The sequence below is a fragment of the Rana temporaria genome, chromosome 1, assembly GCF_905171775.1.
Source record: "Rana temporaria chromosome 1, aRanTem1.1, whole genome shotgun sequence".
Lineage (NCBI taxonomy): Eukaryota > Metazoa > Chordata > Amphibia > Anura > Ranidae > Rana > Rana temporaria.
In genome coordinates, this window is record NC_053489.1 from 689,970,339 (window position 1) to 689,995,574 (window position 25,236).

Below are 25,236 nucleotides of genomic sequence, written 5' to 3' on the forward strand. Positions count from 1 at the left end.
TAGACGTGGTGTATCTAGATAAAGGAAGGCTCGTAGACGTGGTGTAGAGATAAAAGGATAATTCTCCCCTCTACAAGACTCTGGTCCGGCCGCACCTGGAGTATGCCTTCCAGTTCTGGGCACCAGTCCTCAGGAAGGATGTACTGGAAATGGATAGAGTACAAAGAAGGACAACAAAGATAATAAAGGGTCTGGAGGAGATTAGTGATGAGGAAAGGTTGTGAGCTCTGAACTTATTTTCCCTGGAGACGGGGGAGGGGAGATGATTTCACAAATACCGGACTGGTGACCCCACAATAGGGGGAAAACTTTTCCCTGGAAGGGAGTTTAATAAGACACATGGCTACTCATAATTAGAAGAAAAGAGATTTAACCTTAAACTATGTAGAGGGTTCTTTACTGTAAGAGCGGCAAGGATGTGGAATTCCCTTCCACAGGCAGTGGTCTCAGAGGGGGAGGGGCATTGATGGTTTCAGAAAACTATTAGATAATCACCTGAAGGAGCCCAACATACAGAGATATACAATGTAACACTGACATCCAATCACACACAGGGGGGGGGGGGGACTTGTGTCTCTTTTCATCCTCACCTTCTATGTAACAAGTCTTCCTTTGATTAGCAAGGGGAAATGTTGTCACCTCTTTTCCACCAGCAGGGTCTGGAAACGAACTTGTGGTCTTGTAGCTTTGACCTCTCATACCCAAAGGTGGATTAATCCCCTAGACTGAAGGAGGCAGAACCCAAGAGCCTCACCTCTCAATGGCTCATAAGTAGCTTTTTCCACGCATGATGCCAATGCACTTTTGTATGCTGGAAGCGTGGTTGCTTGCGTGGATTCAGCCATGGTCTAAACAAAGCCTCAAGTTAGAATGCCGAGTTGTATGCTAAACAATGGACTCGCCCAGGATTTCTCCCACCTGAAGTGAGATTCATACCCCTAGAACAACGAGCCAGGAACACCACCTTATATGGAGACTTTTTTATTTCAAAAGATAGCCTTCTCTTCTTAAAAAGTCTAATTCTTTTTCCTTTGATGAAAGGAGTTTGCAATTCATTTGAGACCAGCGTTGGGTGTGCTCAGTCTCCTATACATAATGGTAAGGACCTCCTTATATATGTGTACCCCCCCCTACCTTTAGAAGACACCCCAATCTGGTCTCCCTACCCTCAGAAGATGCTCAGGTACCTCCAGGAAGACTGGCCATACTTTGGCTCCCCCTTTCCCTCTCAGGGGATGAGCCTCACTCTAGGCCATCTTCTGGGAAAGGGGGAGAGACCAATCTGGTTCCCCCCATTCACACCACTCTGGTTCTTCCTCCCTCCCAAGAAGATGCCCCACTCTGACCCCCTCCCCCAAGACATGCCACTTGGGTCCTTCTAGAATGATTCGCCCCATTTTGGCTCCTTCCTTTCCAGGGAACAAGTCTCACTCAGATCACCTCCAGGGAGGCCGGCTCCACATTTTTCTCCCCGAAAGATGAGGGTTCACATTGGTCCCCCAGGAAGACAGGAATGGCTCTGGCCCCCTTCAGTGAAGACGGGCCCCACTCTGGTGTTCCTCCTTGATGGACAGGCCCAGCTTTAGTCCTGTTTGTCTCCTGTGGCCTCCTCTGACAATACCCATGAGTTTGTTGGGGGATGGGTGTTATGTTTGTGCTCATTTATTAAGATGAGAGAAGGAATGGATATAACGCGAGACAGAGTTAAGATTAGGAGGACCCCATTCTGCTCTACACACTGGTACCGACTTATAATGTGTACCTACCTATTTGTTCTCTCTGGTACCTGTCTCTATTACTTATCTGCAGTGGGTCCTCAGAAGATAGAAAATAGGCTCCCTTGGGTCTATCTGATACTCAGGCCCCACTCTGGTCTTCCCCCTCCTCTGGAAGTGTGGTTCTCCCCTCCTCCTTTTGGAAAGATGGGTCCCACTGTGGTTCCCCTCTCCCTGGAAGACGGGCACCACTGTGGTTCCCCTCTCCCTCGAAGACAGGCACCACTGTGGTTCCCCTTTCCCTGGAAGACAGGCACCACTGTGGTTCCCCTCTCCCTGGAAAACAGGCACCACTGTGGTTCCCCTCTCCCTGGAAAACAGGCACCATCGTGGTTCCCCTCTCCCTGGAAGACAGGCACCACTGTGGTTCCCCTCTCCCTGGAAGATGGGCCCCACAGTGGTTGGTTCCTCTCTTTTTCCTGGAAGACGGGCCCCACACTGGTTGGTTCCCCTCTCCCTGGAAGACAGGCCCCACACTGGTTGATTCCCCTCTCCCTGGAAGACAGGCACCCCTGTGGATCCCCTCTCCCTGGAAGACGGGCACCCCTGTGGATCCCCTCTCCCTGGAAGACGGGCACCCCTGTGGATCCCCTCTCCCTGGAAGACGGGCACCCCTGTGGATCCCCTCTGCCTGGAAGACGGGCCCCACACCGGTTGGTTTCCCTCTGCCTGGAAGACGGGCCCCACACTGGTTCTCCCTGCCCCCCTTTCCAAAAGGCAGATCCCATTCTGGTTCCCCCGTAATCCACCCCCACCCCCCCTCGTTCCCCCTATCCATGGAAGTCAGACCAGTCCTGTCTGGTAGACTTGCATCTGGTTGAGGAATGGACAAGGTCTATTAATACATCAGACTCTTTCACGTGTATATTATAAAATCTAGAGTTCCTCTTTAAGGTGACCTCTGACACTTCTTCCTTCCTACAGCCTGAAAGATTTTCTGCCGAAAGAATACATCAAACAGAAAGGAGAGCGCAGGATCTTCATGGTGAGTGGGCGGAGCCTGTGTACACCGCACGGTATGGACTCCCTGTGTGGGTGAAGCTCACAGTATATGGTCCATCTTCACCGGTATATCTGTGCCACCCGGGTGTAATAGAATAATAGGATTTTTGTACTCACCGTAAAATCCATTTCTCTGAGTTCATAGACGGACACAGCCTTCATTGACATTAGGGTTATGCTTCTTCCTACCAGGAGAGTTTAGGCAGAATTTAACAGTACCTAAAGTGTTAAAACCTTTCCTTTGTGCCGCTCCTCCCAGGGGGTGTGGCTACCCCAGGCATAACCCACACCCTGCTCTAGGAGCCTCAGTCCATAACAAGCAGTACAAACCAAGGAGGGGTGGGTGCTGTGTCCGTCTATGAACTCAGAGAAATGGATTTTACGGTGAGTACAAAAATCCTATTTTCTCTTCCGTTCATGGACGGACACAGCCTTCTTTGACCTTAGGGACGTCCCCAAGCAGTGTCAAAAAATTTGAGGGGTGAGAAAACAACACAGCAAACCAGGTTACACCCCAAACAAAAACCGGAGTTGCTCAACGGAGAAACTCCAATCATAAACTGCCGCCCGTAACACCCTGCGGCTGAAGGAAGGCATCAAAAGATGCACACACATCCACCTCGTAAAACTTTAAAAAGCGTGGAATGATGACCAGGATGCATCCTAACACCGCTGTAACACAGAGGCATGATGCCGGAAAGCCCAAGAGGCCCCAATCGCCCTGGTCGAATGCGCCATAACCCGAAAGGGGGGCGCACGCCCCATTAGGGCATAGGCCTGAAGCACCATCTGTCGGAACCACCTAGGAACGGTGGCCAACGAGACTGCCAGGCCCTCTTGTAGGGCCAGCCACCGACACGAACAGTGAGTCCGACTTCCGGAACGGAACCGTAACATATAAGTACACTCGTAGGGCCCGAACCACATCCAGAGGATGCAAAGTGGCCTCCTCCTGGCATTTCGGCCGAGGACATAAGGATGGAAGAACAATGTCCCCATCCAAGTGAAAAGCCGAAACGACCTTAGGGAGAAAAACAGCTGCGGCCGCAGCACCACCTCATCCTTACGGATGACCAAGTAGGGAGCCTTGCAAGACAAGGCCACCAGTTCCGACAGACACACGTCTGATCGAGGTAATTGCTACCAGAAATAAAATCACCATTTGTGACAATAAACAAAAAAACTCCCGAATGTCCTCAAAGGGAGCATCCCGAAGCACCGAAAGGACTAAATTCAAGTCCCATGGGGGTAATGGAGGGCGCACCGGAGGGGCCACCTGCCAGACCCCCTGACCCAATGTACGCACCCAGGAGTGCTACGCCAAGGGTCGCTGCAAGTAAAAACAGCCAGAGCAGAAATCTGGCTCCTAACCGTACTTAAGGCGAGAGCCCGAACCACTCCCTGCTGTAAAGACAGCAGAACCCTGTACACCACGTATGTACGAGAGTGCCATTTCATCTCCTCACACGCAGAGATGTAGGCCTTCCGCGCATGATGAGAAATCCTACGTGAGGTAGACTTCCGTGCACGCAGCACGGTAGAGACCACCGAGCCCAATAGGCCTCAGTCCTTCAGCCCCTGGCTCTCAACCGCCACGCCGCTAAAGCCGTTGACTGTGAAACTCGGTGGAAAATCGGACCCTGTAACAGAAGATCAACTCCCAGGGTTAGACACTAGGGGGCGTCTGCCACCAGACGCACCAGGTCCGCGTACCAGGAGCGACGCGGCCAATCTGGGGCAATCGGGATTGATAGAATCCCTACAGCTTCCACTCTGCGCAGCAGGCGAGGAAGAAGCTTCCGAGGAGGGAAGGTGTAAAGTAGACGATAGTGACCCCAAGGAGCCACTGACGCGTCTGCCCACGGGTCCTTAAACCTGGCCACGAACCGTGGCACCTACCTATAGAGACGGGACGCTAAGAGGTCCACGTCCAGAGTGCCCCACTTCTTGGCACAGACCCCGAAACACCTGCGGGTGGAGAGACCACTCTCCTTGGCCCAGTGTAGTGCAACTTAGGAGGTCGGCTAGCCCATTCCATACTCCCGGAATGTACCCGGCCGGAACGGACAGTTCGGCCCACCGAAAGGATGTGCGCGACTCCTGTCGCTGCAACAGAACTCTGTGTGCCGCTCTGATGATCAACCTACGCCACGGCCGTGGCGTCATCGGACAGGATCCCGACCTGTCGGCCCTGTAGATCCAGGGACCACCTGGCAAGGCAAAGCTTGATTGCTCGGAGCTCCAGAACGTTGATCAGTAGGCAGGACTCCACCTGAGTCCAGTGCCCCTGGGCTGACTGGGTGCCCCCTCCCCAACCGGAGAGGCTGGCATCCGTCGTGACCACTGTCCAGTGGCCTGCAGAAAAACGACTTTCCGGCCCGAAGCACCGGAAACGCCAGTCACCACACCAGGGGAGACATGAGCAGATGACTCAATTAAATCTGGTAATCCAGAGATGACGGAAGCTTGTCCCAACGTGACAGCAATTCCCACCGTAGTACCCTAGCGTGGAATTGGACATACGGTACTGCCTCGAAAGAGGCCAACGGCCCCAGAACCTTCCTGCAGAATCGCAGAGATGACCGCTTTTGGGTCGGCAACTGCTGCATAGCAGAGTCTGAAGTTTTTCCCTTAGGAGAAAAACACTCCCGCCCCGGCGAAATCCAGGACTAGTCCCAGGTATTCCAGTCCCTGAGACGGAATCAACCCTGATTTCAGGACAATCCAGAAACCAGCCGAACACTCGGAGAGCCTGACACGTGATAGGCACGGCTCCACCAATGCAGAGCTCGTAGGAGAATGTCGTCCAGACATGCCATGATAACAAACCCCCGCTGTCACAGCCGGGCCAGTATAGGGACGAGCACCTTGGCGAAAACCCGCCGAATGGGAAGGACACCAATTGAAAATGTTCCCCCCACGACCGCAAAGCACAGAATCTCCGGTGCTTTGAGGATATGCAGGTACAAGTTCATGACATCCAAGGATGCCAGAAAATCCCCCTGATGGAGTGCCGCTATTACCAAGCGAATCGACACCACCTAAAAGTTTGCACCTTGACAAAACAAACGAGGGACTTGAGGCCCAGGATTGACCGGGCCCCATCCTCCGTGGGGACACAAACAGAATGGAGTAAAAACCCCGAGACCGTTCCAACGAGGGGAACTGGCACAATCACTCCCCTGACCAGAAGATCCTGGACAGCCCCTGACAGAGCCAACCGGAGGAGGCCGGAGGGAAAAAACCTGTTTGGCAGACTCAATCTTGTACCCCAAGGAAAACACTTCGCAATGCGAAGCCAGTCTCCCACCCGAGACACGGGCGGGAGCAGACCTTCAGGCGGAAGCCGGTATGTTCACAGACTTGTTAGGCATGCAGTATCAGGTGCGCTGCTACCCCGCAGCGGGGATTCAAGCACAATGTAGACCTACCCCCACCGCACAGGGCGGTCGAAAAAACGCTCAGAGGTAGGCAAGGAGGGTCCTTGCACAGGGCGAGATCCCTAGCCCTTCTCAGACTGTGGGAACAGCATGCGCTTACCACCCGTGGCATCCTCAATGATGCCATTCAGGGAAGTCTCAAAAGGACCGTTCACCCTTAAAGGCCATCACCAATGCCTCCTTAAATTCCAAATTCTTGCCAGCAACTGACTGCAGCAGAGTCATCCTCACTATCCATAAGGGTTAAGCCCGCAGCCTCTGACATAACAGAACCAGAAAAAACAGCAATTCTGTGTCAGAGACATCCCCAGAAGCAGGCTCAGGGAGGAGGCGCTTTTTACCCCCCATCCGGGCACTAGCTGCTTCAAGCCTGGCAAAAAACCCAGGACGGCCAACATAACAGATGTGGCAGGGGAAGGGGCGTTAAGGGTTAACTCAGGCATAGCTGGAGAGGGAGACCTGGCTCAGGTTCCATAGTGTCAGCGCTGAGTCACCCACCCTGCAAGGCAGGACAAAAAAACCCCACTGGTCACCTCCTTGCTGCTATTGCAGAGCATGGGGGCCCCTGGTACTCACCACCCCACCCAGCTGCAGAGAGAGCTGAAAACCTGAGGTGTGCTCTGATGTGCTGGCTGTGATGTGTCTGTCACCTCAGGGAAGAATCACAGCGTTTCACAGCACTAAAACTGTTACAAGAGACCAGAGGCTGTGCTGTGTCTGTCACCTCAGGGAAGATTTCCAAGATGGCCGCCGTCTGAGGTAAAAATCACCTCATAAAACACAGCAGCACCCCCCAGAGTAACAACACAGTCCCCCAACAACACACGGGCCCCGGTGATAATAAAGAAAACCCAGGAGGCCCCCCCTTCACAGCCACCACCCAGTCAGGGGAAGGAGGGAGAGGAAAGCAGGGCGGACCCTCAGTCGACCTCCACAGGGAAAACACCAGCCAGACCACTTACCTGAGTAAGGGGCCTCTACTTACCCATCCTGCGACTTCCCCTGCTGGAGGTATCCCAGACAGAACCAACGTCCGTAAACGGCATGGCTGTCAGCCAGACACACTGTGACAAGGCCATAGAGACCGGTCATATGTGTGCCCTAGAACCGAAGTTCCCCGGCCGCCCCTGGAGCAACGGGGCCTGTCGTGGACGTCCCAAAGCTGAGCCAAGGGCCGGCACACGCTCGATGGCCGAACATGGGGGGACTACAAGAGTCAAGACCCAGCCTGTCACCCAGTCGGCTGTTGATAGAAGAATCACAGGATTCAAAAATGCAGGAACAAAATAATAAACGAGAAAAATCGCAAGAAAAAAACTCCAGAGTACAGGACTCCAGAAGTGCCTGACTCCTCTCCTGTCGTTAGGCAGAAAAAGATTGAGGCTCCTTGAGCAGGGTGTGGGTTATGCCTGGGGCAGTCATGCCCCCTGGGAGGAGCGGCACGAAGGAAAGGTTTTAACACTTTAAGTGCTGTTAAATTCTGCCTAAACTCTCCTGGTAGGAAGAAGCATAACCCTAAGGTCAAAGAAGGCTGTGTCCGTCTATGAACGGAAGAGAAAATTTGATTGGTGTGTATAGATCATACATGTGCATAGAAGGGTATACAGGAGCTGTATGCTCCGTCCTGTATCTCGTACCTGACCCCCACATCCCACCCACCGAATGTGTGCTCCTTCCAGTATCTCGTACCTGACCCCCACATCCCACCCACCGAATGTGTGCTCCTTCCTGTATCTCGTACCTGACCCCCACATCCCACCCACGGAATATGTGCTCCTTTCTGTATCTCGTACCTGACCCCCACATCCCATCCACCGAATGTGTGCTCCTTCCAGTATCTCGTACCTGACCCCCACATCCCACCCACCGAATGTGTGCTCCTTCCAGTATCTCGTACCTGACCCCCACATCCCACCCACTGAATGTGTGCTCTTTCCAGTATCTCGTACCTGACCCCCACATCCCACCCACCGAATGTGTGCTCCTTTCTGTGTCTCGTACCTGACCATCACATCCCACACACCGAATGTGTGCTCCTTCCAGTATCTCGTACCTATCCCCCACATCCCACACACTGAATGTGTGCTCCTTCCTGTATCTCGTACCTGACCCCCACATCCCACCCACCGAATGTGTGCTCCTTCCAGTATCTCGTACCTGACCCCCACATCCCACCCACCGAATGTGTGCTCCTTCCAGTATCTCGTACCTGACCCCCACATCCCACCCACTAAATGTGTGCTCCTTCCAGTATCTCGTACCTGACCCCCACATCCCACCCACCGAATGTGTGCTCCTTCCAGTATCTCGTACCTGACCCCCACATCCCACCCACCGAATGTGTGCTCCTTCCAGTATCTCGTACCTGACCCCTACATCCCACCCACCAAATGTGTGCTCCTTTCTGTGTCTCGTACCTGACCCCCACATCCCACACACCGAATGTGTGCTCCTTCCAGTATCTCGTACCTGACCCCCACATCCCACACACCAAATGTGTGCTCCTTTCTGTATCTCGTACCTGACCCCCACATCCCACCCACCGAATGTGTGCTCCTTCCAGTATCTCGTACCTGACCCCCACATCCCACCCACCGAATGTGTGCTCCTTCCAGTATCTCGTACCTGACCCCTACATCCCACCCACCAAATGTGTGCTCCTTTCTGTGTCTCGTACCGGATCCCCCACATCCCACACACTGAATGTGTGCTCCTTCCTGTGTCTCGTACCTGATCCCCCACATCCCACACACTGAATGTGTGCTCCTTCCTGTGTCTCGTACCTGATCCCCCACATCCCACACACTGAATGTGTGCTCCTTCCTGTGTCTCGTACCTGACCCCCACATCCCACCCACTAAATGTGTGCTCTTTCCTGTATCTCGTACCTGACCCCCACATCCCACCCACCGAATGTGTGCTCCTTCCAGTATCTCGCACCTGACCCCTACATCCCACCCACCAAATGTGTGCTCCTTTCTGTGTCTCGTACCGGATCCCCCACATCCCACACACTGAATGTGTGCTCCTTCCTGTGTCTCGTACCTGATCCCCCACATCCCACACACTGAATGTGTGCTCCTTCCTGTGTCTCGTACCTGACCCCCACATCCCACCCACCGAATGTGTGCTCTTTCCAGTATCTCGTACCTGACCCCCACATCCCACCCACCGAATGTGTGCTCCTTCCAGTATCTCGTACCTGACCCCCACATCCCATCCACCGAATGTGTGCTCCTTCCTGTATCTCGTACCTGACCCCCACATCCCATCCACCGAATGTGTGCTCCTTCCAGTATCTCGTACCTGACCCCCACATCCCACCCACCGAATGTGTGCTCCTTCCATTATCTCGTACCTGACCCCCACATCCCACCCACTAAATGTGTGCTCCTTCCAGTATCTCGTACCTGACCCCTACATCCCACCCACCGAATGTGTGCTCCTTCCAGTATCTCGTACCTGACCCCCACATCCCACACACTGAATGTGTGCTTCTTCCAGTATCTCGTACCTGACCCCCACATCCCACACACCGAATGTGTGCTCCTTCCAGTATCTCGTACCTGACCCCCACATCCCACCCACCGAATGTGTGCTCCTTCCAGTATCTCGTACCTGACCCCCACATCCCACCCACTAAATGTGTGCTCCTTCCAGTATCTCGTACCTGACCCCCACATCCCACCCACTAAATGTGTGCTCCTTCCGGTATCTCGTACCTGACCCCCACATCCCACCCACCAAATGTGTGCTCCTTCCAGTATCTCGTACCTGACCCCCACATCCCACCCACTAAATGTGTGCTCCTTCCAGTATCTCGTACCTGACCCCCACATCCCACCCACTAAATGTGTGCTCCTTCCAGTATCTCGTACCTGACCCCCACATCCCACCCACCGAATGTGTGCTCCTTTCTGTATCTCGTACCTGACCCCCACATCCCACCCACCAAATGTGTGCTCCTTCCAGTATCTCGTACCTGACCCCCACATCCCACCCACCGAATGTGTGCTCCTTTCTGTGTCTCGTACCTGACCCCCACATCCCACACACCGAATGTGTGCTCCTTCCAGTATCTCGTACCTGACCCCCACATCCCACACACCGAATGTGTGCTCCTTCCAGTATCTCGTACCTGACCCCCACATCCCACACACCGAATGTGTGCTCCTTCCAGTATCTCGTACCTGACCCCCACATCCCACACACCAAATGTGTGCTCCTTCCTGTATCTCGTACCTGACCCCCACATCCCCCACACCGAATGTGTGCTCCTTCCAGTATCTCGTACCTGACCCCCACATCCCACCCACCGAATGTGTGCTCCTTTCTGTATCTCGTACCTGACCCCCACATCCCACCCACCAAATGTGTGCTCCTTCCAGTATCTCGTACCTGACCCCCACATCCCACCCACCAAATGTGTGCACTTTTCTGTGTCTCGTACCTGACCCCCACATCCCACCCACCGAATGTGTGCTCCTTCCTGTATCTCGTACCTGACCCCCACATCCCACCCACCGAATGTGTGCTCCTTCCAGTATCTCGTACCTGACCCCCACATCCCACCCACCGAATGTGTGCTCCTTCCAGTATCTCGTACCTGACCCCCACATCCCACCCACCGAATGTGTGCTCCTTCCAGTATCTCGTACCTGACCCCCACATCCCACCCACCGAATGTGTGCTCCTTCCAGTATCTCGTACCTGACCCCCACATCCCACCCACGGAATATGTGCTCCTTCCTGTATCTCGTACCTGACCCCCACATCCCACCCACCGAATGTGTGCTCCTTCCAGTATCTCGTACCTGACCCCCACATCCCACCCACGGAATATGTGCTCCTTCCAGTATCTCGTACCTGACCCCCACATCCCACCCACCGAATATGTGCTCCTTCCTGTATCTCGTACCTGATCCCCCACATCCCACCCTGCGAATGCGTGCTCCTTACAGTATCTCGTACCTGACCTCCACATCCCACCCACCGAATGTGTGCCTCCTTCCTTTTATCTCATGCCTGACTCCCGAACCCCCCCCCCCCCCCCCCAAGTATGCTGCTCTTGTATCCAACCTCCACATCGACATACCCCCCCCCCCCCGTGCTCCTTTTTGTATCATGATCATTCTATGACTGTCCTCTCTTGTAGGCCCACAAGAATTGTGCGAATATGAGTGAAATTGAAGCCAAGGCACGATACGTGAAGCTGGCCCGGTCCTTGAAGACGTATGGTGTGTCCTTCTTTTTGGTGAAGGTGAGCGGGGGAGGTGCTGCTCTGGAATACCTGTTTTCATGTTTTGTTTGGTGTTCTGATTCAGTTTCCTTATGTTGCCTGGTTTGGAGGTGTCCCAATACATGTAAATCTTGGCTGTTATCTTCCTCCAGGAAAAGATGAAGGGGAAGAACAAGCTGGTTCCTCGTCTGTTGGGGATTACTAAGGAATGTGTGATGAGGGTGGATGAAAAGACCAAGGAGGTGATCCAGGAGTGGAACCTGACCAACATCAAACGTTGGGCCGCCTCTCCCAAGAGCTTCACCCTGGTGAGTTGGGAGTCTGCTGAGACCGACGTGTGTCGTCTGCGTTTTTTTGACTGAATCTTTTCCTGTCTTAGGACTTTGGAGACTATCAGGATGGATATTACTCAGTGCAGACCACAGAAGGAGAACAGATTGCCCAGCTCATTGCTGGATACATCGATATTATTCTAAAGAAGGTGTGTAACAACTTTCATTTGTCCAGTAGCCTTGCTCAGCCATAGTCATCCAGTAGCCTGGCTTAGCCTTGGCCATCCTCCCAAGAGGGCCTGGCTTGGCCTTGGGGATCCCTCCCAAGCGGGCCTGGCTTGGCCTTGAGGATCCCTCCCAAGAGGGCCTGGCTTGGCCTTGGGGATCCCTCCCAGGAGGGCCTGGCTTGGCCTTGGGGATCCCTCCCAGGAGGGCCTGGCTTGGCCTTGGGAATCCCTCCCAGGAGGGCCTGGCTTGGCCTTGGGGATCCCTTCCAGGAGGGCCTGGCTTGGCCTTGGGGATCCCTCCCAGGAGGGCCTGGCTTGGCCTTGGGGATCCCTCCCAGGAGGGCCTGGCTTGGCCTTGGGGATCCCTCCCAAGAGGGCCTGGCTCGGCCTCTGGGATCCTCCCAAGAGGGCCTGGCTCGGCCCTGGGCTCCTTAATTAGCTTTGGGCTGTGAAGGGATGTCACCTCAGAGATCCGTGTCCCCTGTGTGGTGCGCTCCACACAATGCACTTCCTGTAGGTGTCCCCTGTGCGGTGCGCTCCACACAATGCACTTCCTGTAGGTGTCCCCTGTGCGGTGCGCTCCACACAATTCACTTCCTGTAGGTGTCCCCTGTGCGGTGCGCTCCACACAATGCACTTCCTGTAGCTGTTCCATGTGTGGTGCGCTCCACACAATGCACTTCCTGTAGCTGTCCCCTGTGTGGTGCGCTCCACACAATGCACTTCCTGTAGCTGTTCCATGTGTGGTGCGCTCCACACAATGCACTTCCTGTAGCTGTCCCCTGTGTGGTGCGCTCCACACAATGCACTTCCTGTAGGTGTCCCCTGTGTGGTGCGCTCCACACAATGCACTTCCTGTAGGTGTCCCCTGTGTGGTGCACTCCACACAATGCACTTCCTGTAGCTGTCCCCTGTGTGGTGCGCTCCACACAATGCACTTCCTGTAGGTGTCCCCTGTGTGGTGCGCTCCACACAATGCACTTCCTGTAGGTGTCCCCTGTGTGGTGCGCTCCACACAATGCACTTCCTGTAGCTGTTCCATGTGGGGTGCGCTCCACACAATGCACTTCCTGTAGCTGTCCCCTGTGTGGTGCGCTCCACACAATGCACTTCCTGTAGCTGTTCCATGTGGGGTGCGCTCCACACAATGCACTTCCTGTAGCTGTCCCCTGTGTGGTGCGCTCCACACAATGCACTTCCTGTAGCTGTCCCCTGTGTGGTGCGCTCCACACAATGCACTTCTGTTATAATGCAACTAACAGCCTGCTTCTCCATTTCTCTCTTTTTAGAAAAAGAGTAAAGACCACTTTGGTTCGGAGGGAGATGAAGAATCGACCATGTTGGAGGACTCCGTGTCACCCAAGAAGTAAGATGTCTCCCCCCGAAAGACTATTGTGTATATTGGGTGTTTGGTTTTGGACCTGCCTGGAGAGAAGTGACCCCAATATTTAGACCATCAATACCCGGCACCTCTGCTGTTATACCATTAGATGGAAGATCATGGTCCAGGATTTGGGGGACCTCTGAGCTATCATGTTATATGATGGAAAGTCATAGTTTTTAGGTTTCCAGGATCTATCACATGGTATGATAGGAGATCATAATCCAGGTTTTGGGGAGCTATCATATGATATAATGGAAGGTCGTAGTCCAGGTTTTGGGGAGCCATCATATGATATGATGGAAGGTCGTAGTCCAGGTTTTGGGGAGCCATCATATGATATGACGGAAGGTCGTAGTCCTGGTTTTGGGGAGCCAATAGATGATATGGAAGGTCTTACTCCAGGTTTTTGGGGAGCCAATCGTATGATGTGATGGAAGGTCCTAGTCCTGGTTTTGGGGAGCCAATCGTATGATGTGATGGAAGGTCCTAGTCCTGGTTTTGGGGAGCCATTATATGATATGATGGAAGGCCATACTCCAGGTTTTGGGGAGTCATCATCGTATGATATGATGGAAGGTCCTAGTCCTGGTTTTGGGGAGCCAATATATGATATGGAAGGTCATACTCCAGGTTTTGGGGAGTCATCGTATGATATGATGGAAGGTCGTAGTCCTGGTTTTGGGGAGCCAATATATGATATGGAAGGTCATACTCCAGGTTTTGGGGAGCCATCCTATGATATGATGGAAGGTCCTAGTCCTGGTTTTGGGGAGCCAATATATGATATGGAAGGTCATACTCCAGGTTTTGGGGAGTCATCGTATGATATGATGGAAGGTCGTAGTCCTGGTTTTGGGGAGCCAATATATGATATGGAAGGTCATACTCCAGGTTTTGGGGAGCCATCCTATGATATGATGGAAGGTCGTAGTAGAGGTTTTGGGGAGCCATCGTATGATATAATGGAAGGTCACAGTTCTAGTTTTAGGAACCTCTGAGTGGTCATATGATAGAAGGTCATACTCCAGGTTTTGGGGGAACTCCAAGTTTTATATGGTATAATGGAATGTCATAATCCAGACCCATAGTTCAGATTTTGGACACCGCTGACCTGTCATATGCTGGAGTGTCATAGTCTAGAATTGGGGGCCCCTGGGCGGTCATATGACTGAAAGGTCATAATCCAGATTTGGGGGCCCCTGAGCTGTCATATGATGAAAGATGATCTACCTTCTCTGCTCCTCTTCAGGTCCACGCTTCTTCAGCAGCAGTTTAATTCGGTGGGCAAGGTGGAGCATGGCTCTGTAGCTCTTCCGGCCATCATGCGTTCTGGGGCTGGAGGACCTGAAAACTTCCAGGTGGGCTCCATGCCACAGGCTCAGCAGCAGATCACAAGTGGACAGATGCACTGGGGACACATGCCACCCCTGGTAAGACTGATTATGTGTCATTCCTTCTCTCTGCTCTTCTATGACTTGACCACTAAACTGCTCATCTGTGGAGTCCTTCTTACCAGCTTATGTTCTTCAGATAATATTGCCGTCAGCTAAGACTCTACTCATTGTTCCTTCTCTGCAGACCTCGGCCCAGCAGGCCCTCACCGGTACGATAAACTCAAGTATGCAAGCTGTGAACGCTGCCCAGGCCTCCCTGGATGACTTCGATAATCTGCCACCCCTGGGACAAGATGCCGTGAGTACTGCATGCCATACATGTGTTCGTACCGTCTTCTGTAGTGGGTGACCAGTATAGTGTCAATATCGACCTCTGGGTGGATGGTCATGTACTTACAGTACAGACCTCAGCAGTAGATGGAGGGTCATATAGTGTCAGTATAGACCTCTGGTGGCTAAATGGATATGTTGTGTTCACCTAGGCCTCAACAGTAGTTTGATGGACATATAGTCTCCATGGAGGCTGCATGGTCCAATAGTGTAAGTATAGACATCAGAAGTGGTTGGAGGGTCATATAGTGTTAACGTAGTCCTCTGTGGTGGTTGGATGGTTGTATAGTGTCACTATAGACCTAAATGGAGGTTGGATGTTCATATGGTGTTTGTATAGACCCCAGTAGTGGTTGGATGGTTAGTATAGATCTCTGTAGAGACCCCAGCAGTGGTTGGATGGTTAGTATAGACCCCAGCAATTGTTAGTATAGACCTCTGTATAGACCCCAGCAGTGGTTGGATGGTTAGTATAGACCCCAGCAGTGGTTGGATGGTTAGTATAGATCTCTGTAGAGGTCAGGTGGATATATAGAGTTAGTATGGAAGTCTTTATAGGGGGGACAGTCATAGCATCACCATAGACCTCCATAGTGGTGGGATTTTTATCGTCTCTCAGAGACATTCTGGATCTAACCATTCGAATACCGATCACCCGGGTGAGAGATTTCTATAGCTGGGCGCTTCATGTGATAACATTTCTCACTGCAGGCTGCCAAGGCTTGGAGGAAGAACAAGATGGATGAATCCAAACATGAGATCCACTCCCAGGTGGACGCCATCACCGCAGGAACTGCCTCCGTTGTCAACCTGACCGCAGGTGAGATTGTCCACATCTGTCCGATGTCTGCCATGAAGCCTTCTGATTGGACGTTTTATACTGGAAATTGTGGATGGATCATAAAGAGTCCAACAATCCTTCCATGGGGCAGGCACATTTATGGTCTCATGGAAAGAGATGGCGGGCACTGAGTGATGTCATAGTGTCTGACAGAGACCTGACTCTACCTAAACTTCCAGCATAGAGAGGAAATTACATCATGGATCTTCTCCTTCCACCTCCACCAACTCTTGGTTGGTACCTAGTATGATGGTCATTGATCGTCATAGTCTTGATGGACAACACGGTTGCTGCTTCCCAGACTTCTAGTTGGGTTTCCAGACTTCTTCTAGTGGTGTTTCCAGACTTCTTCTAGTGGGGTTTCCAGACTTCTTCTAGTGGGGGTTCCAGACTTCTTCTAGTGGGGGTTTCCAGACTTCTTCTAGTGGGGGTTTCCAGACTTCTTCTAGTGGGGTTTCCAGACTTCTTCTAGTGGTGTTTCCAGACTTCTTCTAGTGGTGTTTCCAGACTTCTTCTAGTGGGGGTTCCCAGACTTCTTCTAGTGGGGGTTCCCAGACTTCTTCTAGTGGGGGTTTCCAGACTTCTTCTAGTGGTGTTTCCAGACTTCTTCTAGTGGTGTTTCCAGACTTCTTCTAGTGGTGTTTCCAGACTTCTTCTAGTGGGGTTTCCAGACTTCTTCTAGTGGGGTTTCCAGACTTCTTCTAGTGGTGTTTCCAGACTTCTTCTAGTTGGGTTTCCAGACTTCGTTACATAGTTAGTCAGGTTGAAAAAAGACACAAGTCCATCCAGTTTAACCACAAAAAAATAAAAAACACAATACAATCCCATACACCCAACTCCATACCCACAGTTGATCCAGAGGAAGGCAAAAAAAAAACAGCAGAGCATGAGATCCAATTTGCTACAGCAGGGGAAAAAATTCCTTCCTGATCCCCCGAGAGGCAATCGGATTTACCCTGGATCAACTTTACTTATAAATGTCAGTACTCAGTTATATTCTGTACATTTAGGAAAGTATCCAGGCCTTTCTTAAAGCAGTCTACGGAGCTGGCCAGAACCACCTCTGGAGGGAGTCTGTTCCACATTTTCACAGCTCTTACTGTAAGAAAACCTTTCCGTATTTGGAGATGAAATCTCTTTTCCTCTAGACGTAAAGAGTGTCCCCTTGTCCTCAGTGATGACCGTAAAGTGAATAGTTGGGTTTCCCGACTTCTAGTGGGGTTTCCAGACTTCTTCTAGTGGGGTTTCCAGACTTCTTCTAGTGGGGTTTCCAGACTTCTTCTAGTGGGGTTTCCAGACTTCTTCTAGTGTGGTTTCCAGACTTCTTCTAGTTGGGGTTTCCAGACTTCTTCTAGTTGGGTTTCCAGACGACTTCTAGTTGGGTTTCCAGACGACTTCTAGTTGGGTTTCCAGACGACTTCTAGTTGGGTTTCCAGACTTGTTCTAGTTGGGTTTCCAGACGACTTCTAGTTGGGTTTCCAGACGACTTCTAGTTGGGTTTCCAGACGACTTCTAGTTGGGTTTCCAGACGACTTCTAGTTGGGGTTTCCAGACGACTTCTAGTTGGGGTTTCCAGACTTGTTCTAGTTGGGGTTTCCAGACTTGTTCTAGTTGGGGTTTCCAGACTTGTTCTAGTTGGGTTTCCAGACTTCTTCTAGTTGGGTTTCCAGACTTCTTCTAGTGGGGTTTCCAGACTTCTTCTAGTGGGGTTTCCAGACTTCTTCTAGTGGGGTTTCCAGACTTCTTCTTTTTTTTTTTTTTTGCAAATTCTTTTTATTGAATTTAAGAATAAGGAAATGTTTACAAAAACAAAGCCTATCGGGCATACCCAGGCTTGAGAAGCAAAGAAAAAAAAAAAACTTAATCACATTACCTGGAATAGTTTGCAACCAAGCCTAAGACAACCCCCTTTTTGCTTTTTCCCCTTTATAACAGTAAACAACCATCAATTCAGAAAGGTAAACCAAAGAATAGAAGGAAACTGCTGCCCCCGCTCCCCCCCCCCCATCCCTCGGGAGAGAGAAAACAACCGCACCTCCCACGGAGCAGGAAAAAAATAAAAAATAAAAAAATAAACAATAACATGAACTACCCCCCCCCCTAGGGATGTCAGCATTCAGTGCATGCTCAAAATAACGAGGAAAACCAAGCCCTTCCATATTGTTCATAGTGTGCCCACTGCCCTCCACCCCGACTGGGCCCCGTGCATTTCAAAGTGAAACAATTCTATTAGTCACACCCGTTAGTCTGTGTCTCCTCTTCCACCAATGTGCTCTCAGAGTCCACCCACCTAAACCATACTTTTCTGAACTTTTTGGTGGCCCCCCTAGCTTCGTAGGTCATCCTATACAGCATCACATCCGCATTTATTACTTTTATCCACATCCCCAGCGTCAACTGCTCGTCATAAATCCATCGTCTAGCAATGAGTTTCCTCACTCCAAAAAACATAATCCTAAGAAACAATTTAGTGTGTGCATTCATCTCCTCCTGGTCAAAAACCCCCAGGAGGCAACGTAAGGGAGAGCAAATATTAGGCAGGTCAAACTTATCCGATATAAATTCAGTCACCTGCGACCATAATGGTCTCACCTTCTGGCATTCCCAGACCATATGTATGAAAGTGCCTTCCGCCCCCATACATTTATGACAGATGGCAGATTCCCTCCTGTGCATTCGGTAAAGCCTAGCGGGTGTATAATACTGCTGGTGAAGATAGCGAAATTGGATCATTTTGTCCGTAGAAGAGATAACAGACACCAGATACGTGTCCAGTACCTCCTGCCACAGCTCTTCTGACAACTCCGGGACAAGACCCTCCCACCGAGCCCTGGCCCTAGAAGCGGATCCCATTGCCCCCGGACCAACTTTTCCATAGTATCGAGAGATTCTCTTAGATGGATCCGGATCAAGCAGAACCTCCTCCAGATCCGTATTTTGCACCCGAATTTCCCCACTCCCAAACTGTGCAATCGCTGCATGCCTCAGCTGCACATATCGAAAGTGCCAGGTCCTAGGTATCCCAAAGTGGTCTCTTAATTGGGAAAAAGTACAGAGACGACCATCCTGACAGATGTGGTGCAGGTACTTTACACCATACTTTGCCCATGTCTTCTGTCCGTCAGACAGTTTGAAAAACTCCCCTAAAGATTTATTACACCATAAGGGGCTATTCGGGGATATTCCAGACTTCTTCTAGTGGGGTTTCCAGACTTCTTCTAGTTGGGGTTTCCAGACTTCTTCTAGTTGGGGTTTCCCGACTTCTAGTGGGGTTTCCAGACTTCTTCTAGTGGGGTTTCCAGACTTCTTCTAGTTGGGGTTTCCAGACTTCTTCTAGTTGGGGTTTCCAGACTTCTTCTAGTTGGGGTTTCCCGACTTCTAGTGGGGTTTCCAGACTTCTTCTAGTGGGGTTTCCAGACTTGTTCTAGTGGGGTTTCCAGACTTCTTCTAGTGGGGTTTCCAGACTTCTTCTAGTGGGGTTTCCAGACTTCTTCTAGTGGGGTTTCCAGACTTCTTCTAGTGGGGTTTCCAGACTTCTTCTAGTGGGGTTTCCAGACTTCTTCTAGTGGGGTTTCCAGACTTCTTCTAGTGGGGTTTCCAGACTTGTTCTAGTTGGGGTTTCCAGACTTGTTCTAGTTGGGGTTTCCAGACTTGTTCTAGTTGGGGTTTCCAGACTTGTTCTAGTTGGGGTTTCCAGACTTGTTCTAGTTGGGGTTTCCAGACTTGTTCTAGTTGGGGTTTCCAGACTTGTTCTAGTTGGGGTTTCCAGACTTGTTCTAGTTGGGGTTTCCAGACTTGTTCTAGTTGGGGTTTCCAGACTTGTTCTAGTTGGGGTTTCCAGACTTGTTCTAGTTGGGGTTTCCAGACTTGTTCTAGTTGGGGTTTCCAGACTTGTTCTAGTTGGGGTTTCCAGACTTGTTCTAGTTGGGGTTTCCAGACTTGTTCTAGTTGGGGTTTCCAGACTTGTTCTAGTTGGGGTTTCCAGACTTGTTCTAGTTGGGGTTTCCAGACTTGTTCTAGTTGGGGTTTCCAGACTTGTTCTAGTTGGGGTTTCCAGACTTGTTCTAGTTGGGGTTTCCAGACTTGTTCTAGTTGGGGTTTCCAGACTTGTTCTAGTTGGGGTTTCCAGACTTGTTCTAGTTGGGGTTTCCAGACTTCCAGGGTTGTTTTTGGTAGGTTTACTTCTGAGTGATAACTCCAAACTTTGATGGAGGATCCCATGGTTATGGAAGTATAGAGGCCTCCTTGGAGGAACTGAATTCGATGACGGTGTGCCGACCCCCACCATTGTGGAGTCGTCAGGCAGTGTCTGTATGATGTGGTGATTATTGTGGATCTAAAGCAGAAGTCTCTGGGGGTGTCAGTCCTGTAGTTTGCAGGAGGTGAGTACATTGCTGTATGTAATTGACACCTCCATTCTGTAGGTGATCCCGCAGACACGGATTACACAGCGGTGGGCTGCGCAGTCACAACCATCAGTTCTAACCTGACGGAGATGTCCCGCGGGGTGAAGCTTCTGGCGGCTTTGATGGAGGACGAGGGAGGCAACGGAAGACAACTTCTCCATGCGGCCAAGAACCTGGCAGGAGCCGTATCTGACCTGCTGAAGACAGCCCAACCCGCCAGCACAGAGGTATGTACCATCACTGTATGTATCCCTACAACATGTAGGTAGGTATATTATGCAGCCATCCCAGAGGTAAGTGCCATCCCTGTAATCTATACATAAATGTATTATTATACTACCAATATTTATACCCAGCTCTGTCTTCAGCCTCGACAGGTCCTCCTTCAGGCCGCCGGTAATGTCGGTCAGACGAGCGGAGAATTACTTCAGCAGATCGGCGAGTGTGACACGGACCCGCGCTTCCAGGTGAGCCGCCATGTTTGTTCCTCTGTTATCCAGAGTCCAATAAAAAATCGCTGTATATTCACCACCAAATATCGGTCCTTTTTTCTTCTATGTGATGCTTTGTGCCTTCTACCAGTATGTCTGCCTATGGCGGCCTTATGTCCAGTATTAGGATGAATGACTCCCCAGATACCAGTCACCCCCCCATTGTGTCTGTAGTCCAGTACAATGTCTGGAATATGGCCGCCTTATGCCCAGTATTAGGATGAATGACCCCCCCCAGATCCCAGTCACCCCCCATTGTGTCTGTAGTCCAGTACAATGTCTGGAATATGGCCGCCTTATGTCCAGTATTAGGATGAATGACCCCCCCAAATCCCAGTCACCCCCATTGTGTCTGTAGTCCAGTACAATGTCTGGAATATGGCCGCCTTATGCCCAGTATTAGGATGAATGACCCCCCCCCAGATCCCAGTCACCCCCCATTGTGTTTGTAGTCCAGTATAATGTCTGGTATATGGCGGCCTTATGTCCAGTATTAGGATGAATGACCCCCCCCCCCCCAAATCCCAGTCACCCCCATTGTGTCTGTAGTCCAGTATAATGTCTGGAATATGGCCGCCTTATGTCCAGTATTAAGATGAATGACCCCCCCAGATCCCAGTCACCCCCCATTGTGTTTGTAGTCCAGTATAATGTCTGGTATATGGCGGCCTTATGTCCAGTATTAGGATGAATGCCCCCCCCCCCCCCCAAATCCCAGTCACCCCCATTGTGTCTGTAGTCCAGTATAATGTCTGGAATATGGCCGCCTTATGTCCAGTATTAGGATGAATGACCCCCCCAAATCCCAGTCACCCCCATTGTGTCTGTAGTCCAGTACAATGTCTGGAATATGGCCGCCTTATGCCCAGTATTAGGATGAATGACCCCCCCAAAACCCAGTTACCCCCCATTGTGTTTGTAGTCCAGTATAATGTCTGGAATATGGCCGCCTTATGTCCAGTATTAAGATGAATGACCCCCCCCAGATCCCAGTCACCCCCATTGTGTCTCCAGACCAGTACAATGTCTGGAATATGGCCGCCTTATGCCCAGTATTAGGATGAATGACCCCCCCCCCCCCAGATCCCAGTCACCCCCCATTATGTTTGTAGTCCAGTATAATGTCTGGAATATGGCCGCCTTATACCCAGTATTAGGATGAATCCTGCCTCGTCCCGCCCAGTATTAGGTGGCCCTCCACCTACAATGTACCTGTGTGTGTGTCTCTCCATATTGTCTTCTTCAGTCCGTGTCCCTCTGCTCCACCTTGTCCTGCAATGTTCTCATCTCCCCACCTTCAGCTTCCCCTGGCAATATCTGTGTTTTTGTGGATTCCTACAGATCTCTGCAGCCAGGGTCACCCGCACAGCGAACGCGCTGCCTGAGCAGAAAACGGTAACTGGGGGGGCCTGGCTGGGGCCAGCCTTCCTCCCTCCTTCTCTGGATGGTGTTGGGTTTTGGCTTCATGTGGTCTCTTCTCCAGCTTTCCTCACGTTTCCTGTGGGAAGCGGCACTTTGATTCCTTTCCTGATTTACAATGTTGGAAGTTGATTTGCGGGAAGTTCTTCCAATCATTTCTATTAATCACACAGTAGAAGACTTCTCCGGTGATTGTGCATGCTCACTTCAATCCCTCTCCGCCATTATCACCGATGAAATCAGAGTTTGGGGAAGTCCCTTACAGCCGACTCCGCGGAAGTCCCTTACAGCCGACTCCGCGGAAGTCCCTTACAGCCGACTCCGCGGAAGTCCCTTACAGCCGACTCCGCGGAAGTCCCTTACAGCCGACTCCGCGGAAGTCCCTTACAGCCGACTCCGCGGAAGTCCCTTACAGCCGACTCCGCGGAAGTCCCTTACAGCCGACTCCGCGGAAGTCCCTTACAGCCGACTCCGCGGAAGTCCCTTACAGCCGACTCCGCGGAAGTCCCTTACAGCCGACTCCGCGGAAGTCCCTTACAGCCGACTCCGCGGAAGTCCCTTACAGCCGACTCCGCGGAAGTCCCTTACAGCCGACTCCGCGGAAGTCCCTTACAGCCGACTCCGGTAGCAGACTTTGGTTTTAGTTTTAGGTTGTGTAAGGAAGGTTGAGAATCTCTGTGTGTCCCACCGGGGAGGTTCCCTAAGATATTCTCCAACGCTTGGTCTATCTGGTCAGCATAGAAAACTGATACTGTTGGTCAACGTTCTGGTTTTGCTATTGCATATAAAGACAACCTGCTCTATCACAGCACCTCTGCAGAGAGCCTTCCCTAACCCTAAGTTCTCAGCCTGGCCTCCATATAGATGGCAGCATATAGGTGGCCGCAGCTTCTGTAAAGGTCTGGCAACACAAAGACACCCAGTGTGAGTCCAACAAACCAAAAGATGGCAGCCACTCAAAACAATGTATAGCTAGTCAGGGAAGGCACCCGGGTGGGACAATACAGAGAAGAATACGAATATTCCTTAGCATTCGACCCATCTAGCCAAAAAAAAACACCTATGACACCAGAAATGAATAGAAATGGAATAGGAAAACCTCACACAGATTCTAAGCCGTCCCCACTTTTGTTTACTAGCTGGCCTTCCATTGAGGAGATGTCATCACTTTCTCTCTGTCAGTCCCCCTTAACCAGGATAGGGTTAGTGATGGAAAATGCTCCCAAAGGAAGCCTAGAACCCAATGAAGTATCTAACCCTTTCTCACAATCTTAAACTAAAAATATAATCTAGAAGTAGTTTTATCTGGAGATGAACTCTGGGGTTTCATGTAATTGGGTGGTGGGTTCTGGATGGTCTCAGTGATCGGCTTCTTAGTGGCTAAATAAGAGTTCTCCATGGGACTTTTGGTTGGTATTGGTGGGTCTTGGATGGTCTAGGAGGGAATGGGCGTCTTAGTGGCTGAAAAAGGGTTCTCTGTGGTACTGTTGGTTGATATTGATGGGTCCTGGATGGTCTAGGGCAAGAATCTCCAAACTACGGACCTCCAGATGTTGCAGAACTAGACGTCCCATGAGGCTGACATTCACAGACATGACTAGGCATGATGGGAATTGAGGTTCCTGGACAACTGGAGGGCCATAGTTTGGAAACCCCTGGTCTAGGAAATGGGCATAGTGGCTAAAGAAGAGTTCTCCATGGGACAGTTGGTTGGTGTTTTGGGTTCTCAACAGTCCTTAAAGGCTGATGAGTTCTTCATGGGACAGTTGGCTAGTGTTGGTATGTTCTGGATGATCTAGGTGACGGGCTTCTTATGGCAGTCAAGTTACTAATGGCACCTTTGGTTGGTATTGGTGGTTATTGGCAGATGGTCTAGGTCAGTGGTCACCAAACTTTCCAAACAAAGAGCCAGTTTACTGTCCTTCAGGCTTTAGGGGGGCCAGATTAAGCCAGTTGGGAGGAGAAATGCCCCATCGTTGGTTTTAGTGGGAGTAATAGTGTCTCATTATTGGTATTAGTGGGAGTAATGGTGCCCCATCGTTGGTGTCGGCTAGAGAAAAAGTGTCCCAATCGCCGGATAAGGACAAGCAAAAGCTGCATCTGGCCTCAGGGTCACAGTTTGGAGACCACTGGTCTCGGTGATGAGCTTTGCTGATTAGGAGTTCTTCACGGGACCGTAGGTTGGTATTGGTGGGTATTGGCAGATGGTCTAGGTGATGGTCTTCTTGATGGCTGATGATGAATTCTCCATGGGACTGGTAGTTGGTATTGGTGGGTTCTGAACAGTTTTTAAGTGGTGGACATCTTAATGACTGATGAGGAGTTCTCCATGGGACCCTTGGTTAGTATTTTGGGGTTCTGGATGGTCTTGGTGATAGACTTCCTTACGGCTGATGAGGAGTTCTCCTCCATGCGACTGTTGGTTGGTATTGGTGAGATCTGAATGGTCTCAGCGATGGGCTTCCTAATACATGGAGTGTCTGTACACTTCGACAATGAACTTCTCTTATTTACTTCCTTTGGTCTGATAAATATCTTATTGAGAGCATTCTGTTCTGTAAGAGGTAACAAATTACCTGGCGATCCTGCCAGAAATTTTGTGAGCTGATAAATTCCTGCCTGGGTTGCACTCTTCTGAGTTGCAGGTTCAGCAGTAAAGTGACTGAGTTGGGGAAAGAATGATTAGGAGATTGTAGACATCTAGTTTTGGTTATCTGTGAGTGGGTCCGTTCAGAGGACCTTCCTCAATGGACAAGTTCCACCCTTGTAGCCATTGTCCACCGATGAACTAGGAGAAGTCAGGTCATGTCTAGTCTGAGGTGTCCATTGATGGAAAAGGAGTTGGCAGGTAATGTCCTGAGGTGTCTGTCATGGAGGAGTAATCTGGTCATGTCTAGTCTGAGGTGTCCATCAAAGATTAGGAGTAGGCAGGCCATGTCTAGTCTTTGTCCATTGATGGAATAGGAGTAGTCAGGTCATGTCTAGTCTGAGGTGTCCATCGAGGAGTAGGCAGGTC

General features: G+C 51.0%; 1 protein-coding gene across 2 annotated transcripts in view; it reads left to right on the top strand.

The window, feature by feature from the left end:
- The window catches only part of TLN1 (talin 1), a 107,134-nt gene that overhangs the window by 38,927 nt on the left and 42,971 nt on the right, over positions 1–25,236 (top strand). Inside the window, exons 8-18 of one of the 2 annotated variants that reach the window (XM_040335776.1) lie at positions 2,700–2,760; positions 11,373–11,477; positions 11,609–11,764; positions 11,836–11,937; positions 13,245–13,321; positions 14,589–14,769; positions 14,918–15,031; positions 15,775–15,883; positions 20,329–20,537; positions 20,679–20,777; positions 22,143–22,196. In XM_040335776.1, coding sequence (XP_040191710.1) covers positions 2,700–2,760; positions 11,373–11,477; positions 11,609–11,764; positions 11,836–11,937; positions 13,245–13,321; positions 14,589–14,769; positions 14,918–15,031; positions 15,775–15,883; positions 20,329–20,537; positions 20,679–20,777; positions 22,143–22,196 — 1,267 coding nt within the window. The remainder of the gene's footprint in view (positions 1–2,699; positions 2,761–11,372; positions 11,478–11,608; positions 11,765–11,835; positions 11,938–13,244; positions 13,322–14,588; positions 14,770–14,917; positions 15,032–15,774; positions 15,884–20,328; positions 20,538–20,678; positions 20,778–22,142; positions 22,197–25,236) is intronic. The other variant, XM_040335777.1, reaches the window with a different exon arrangement.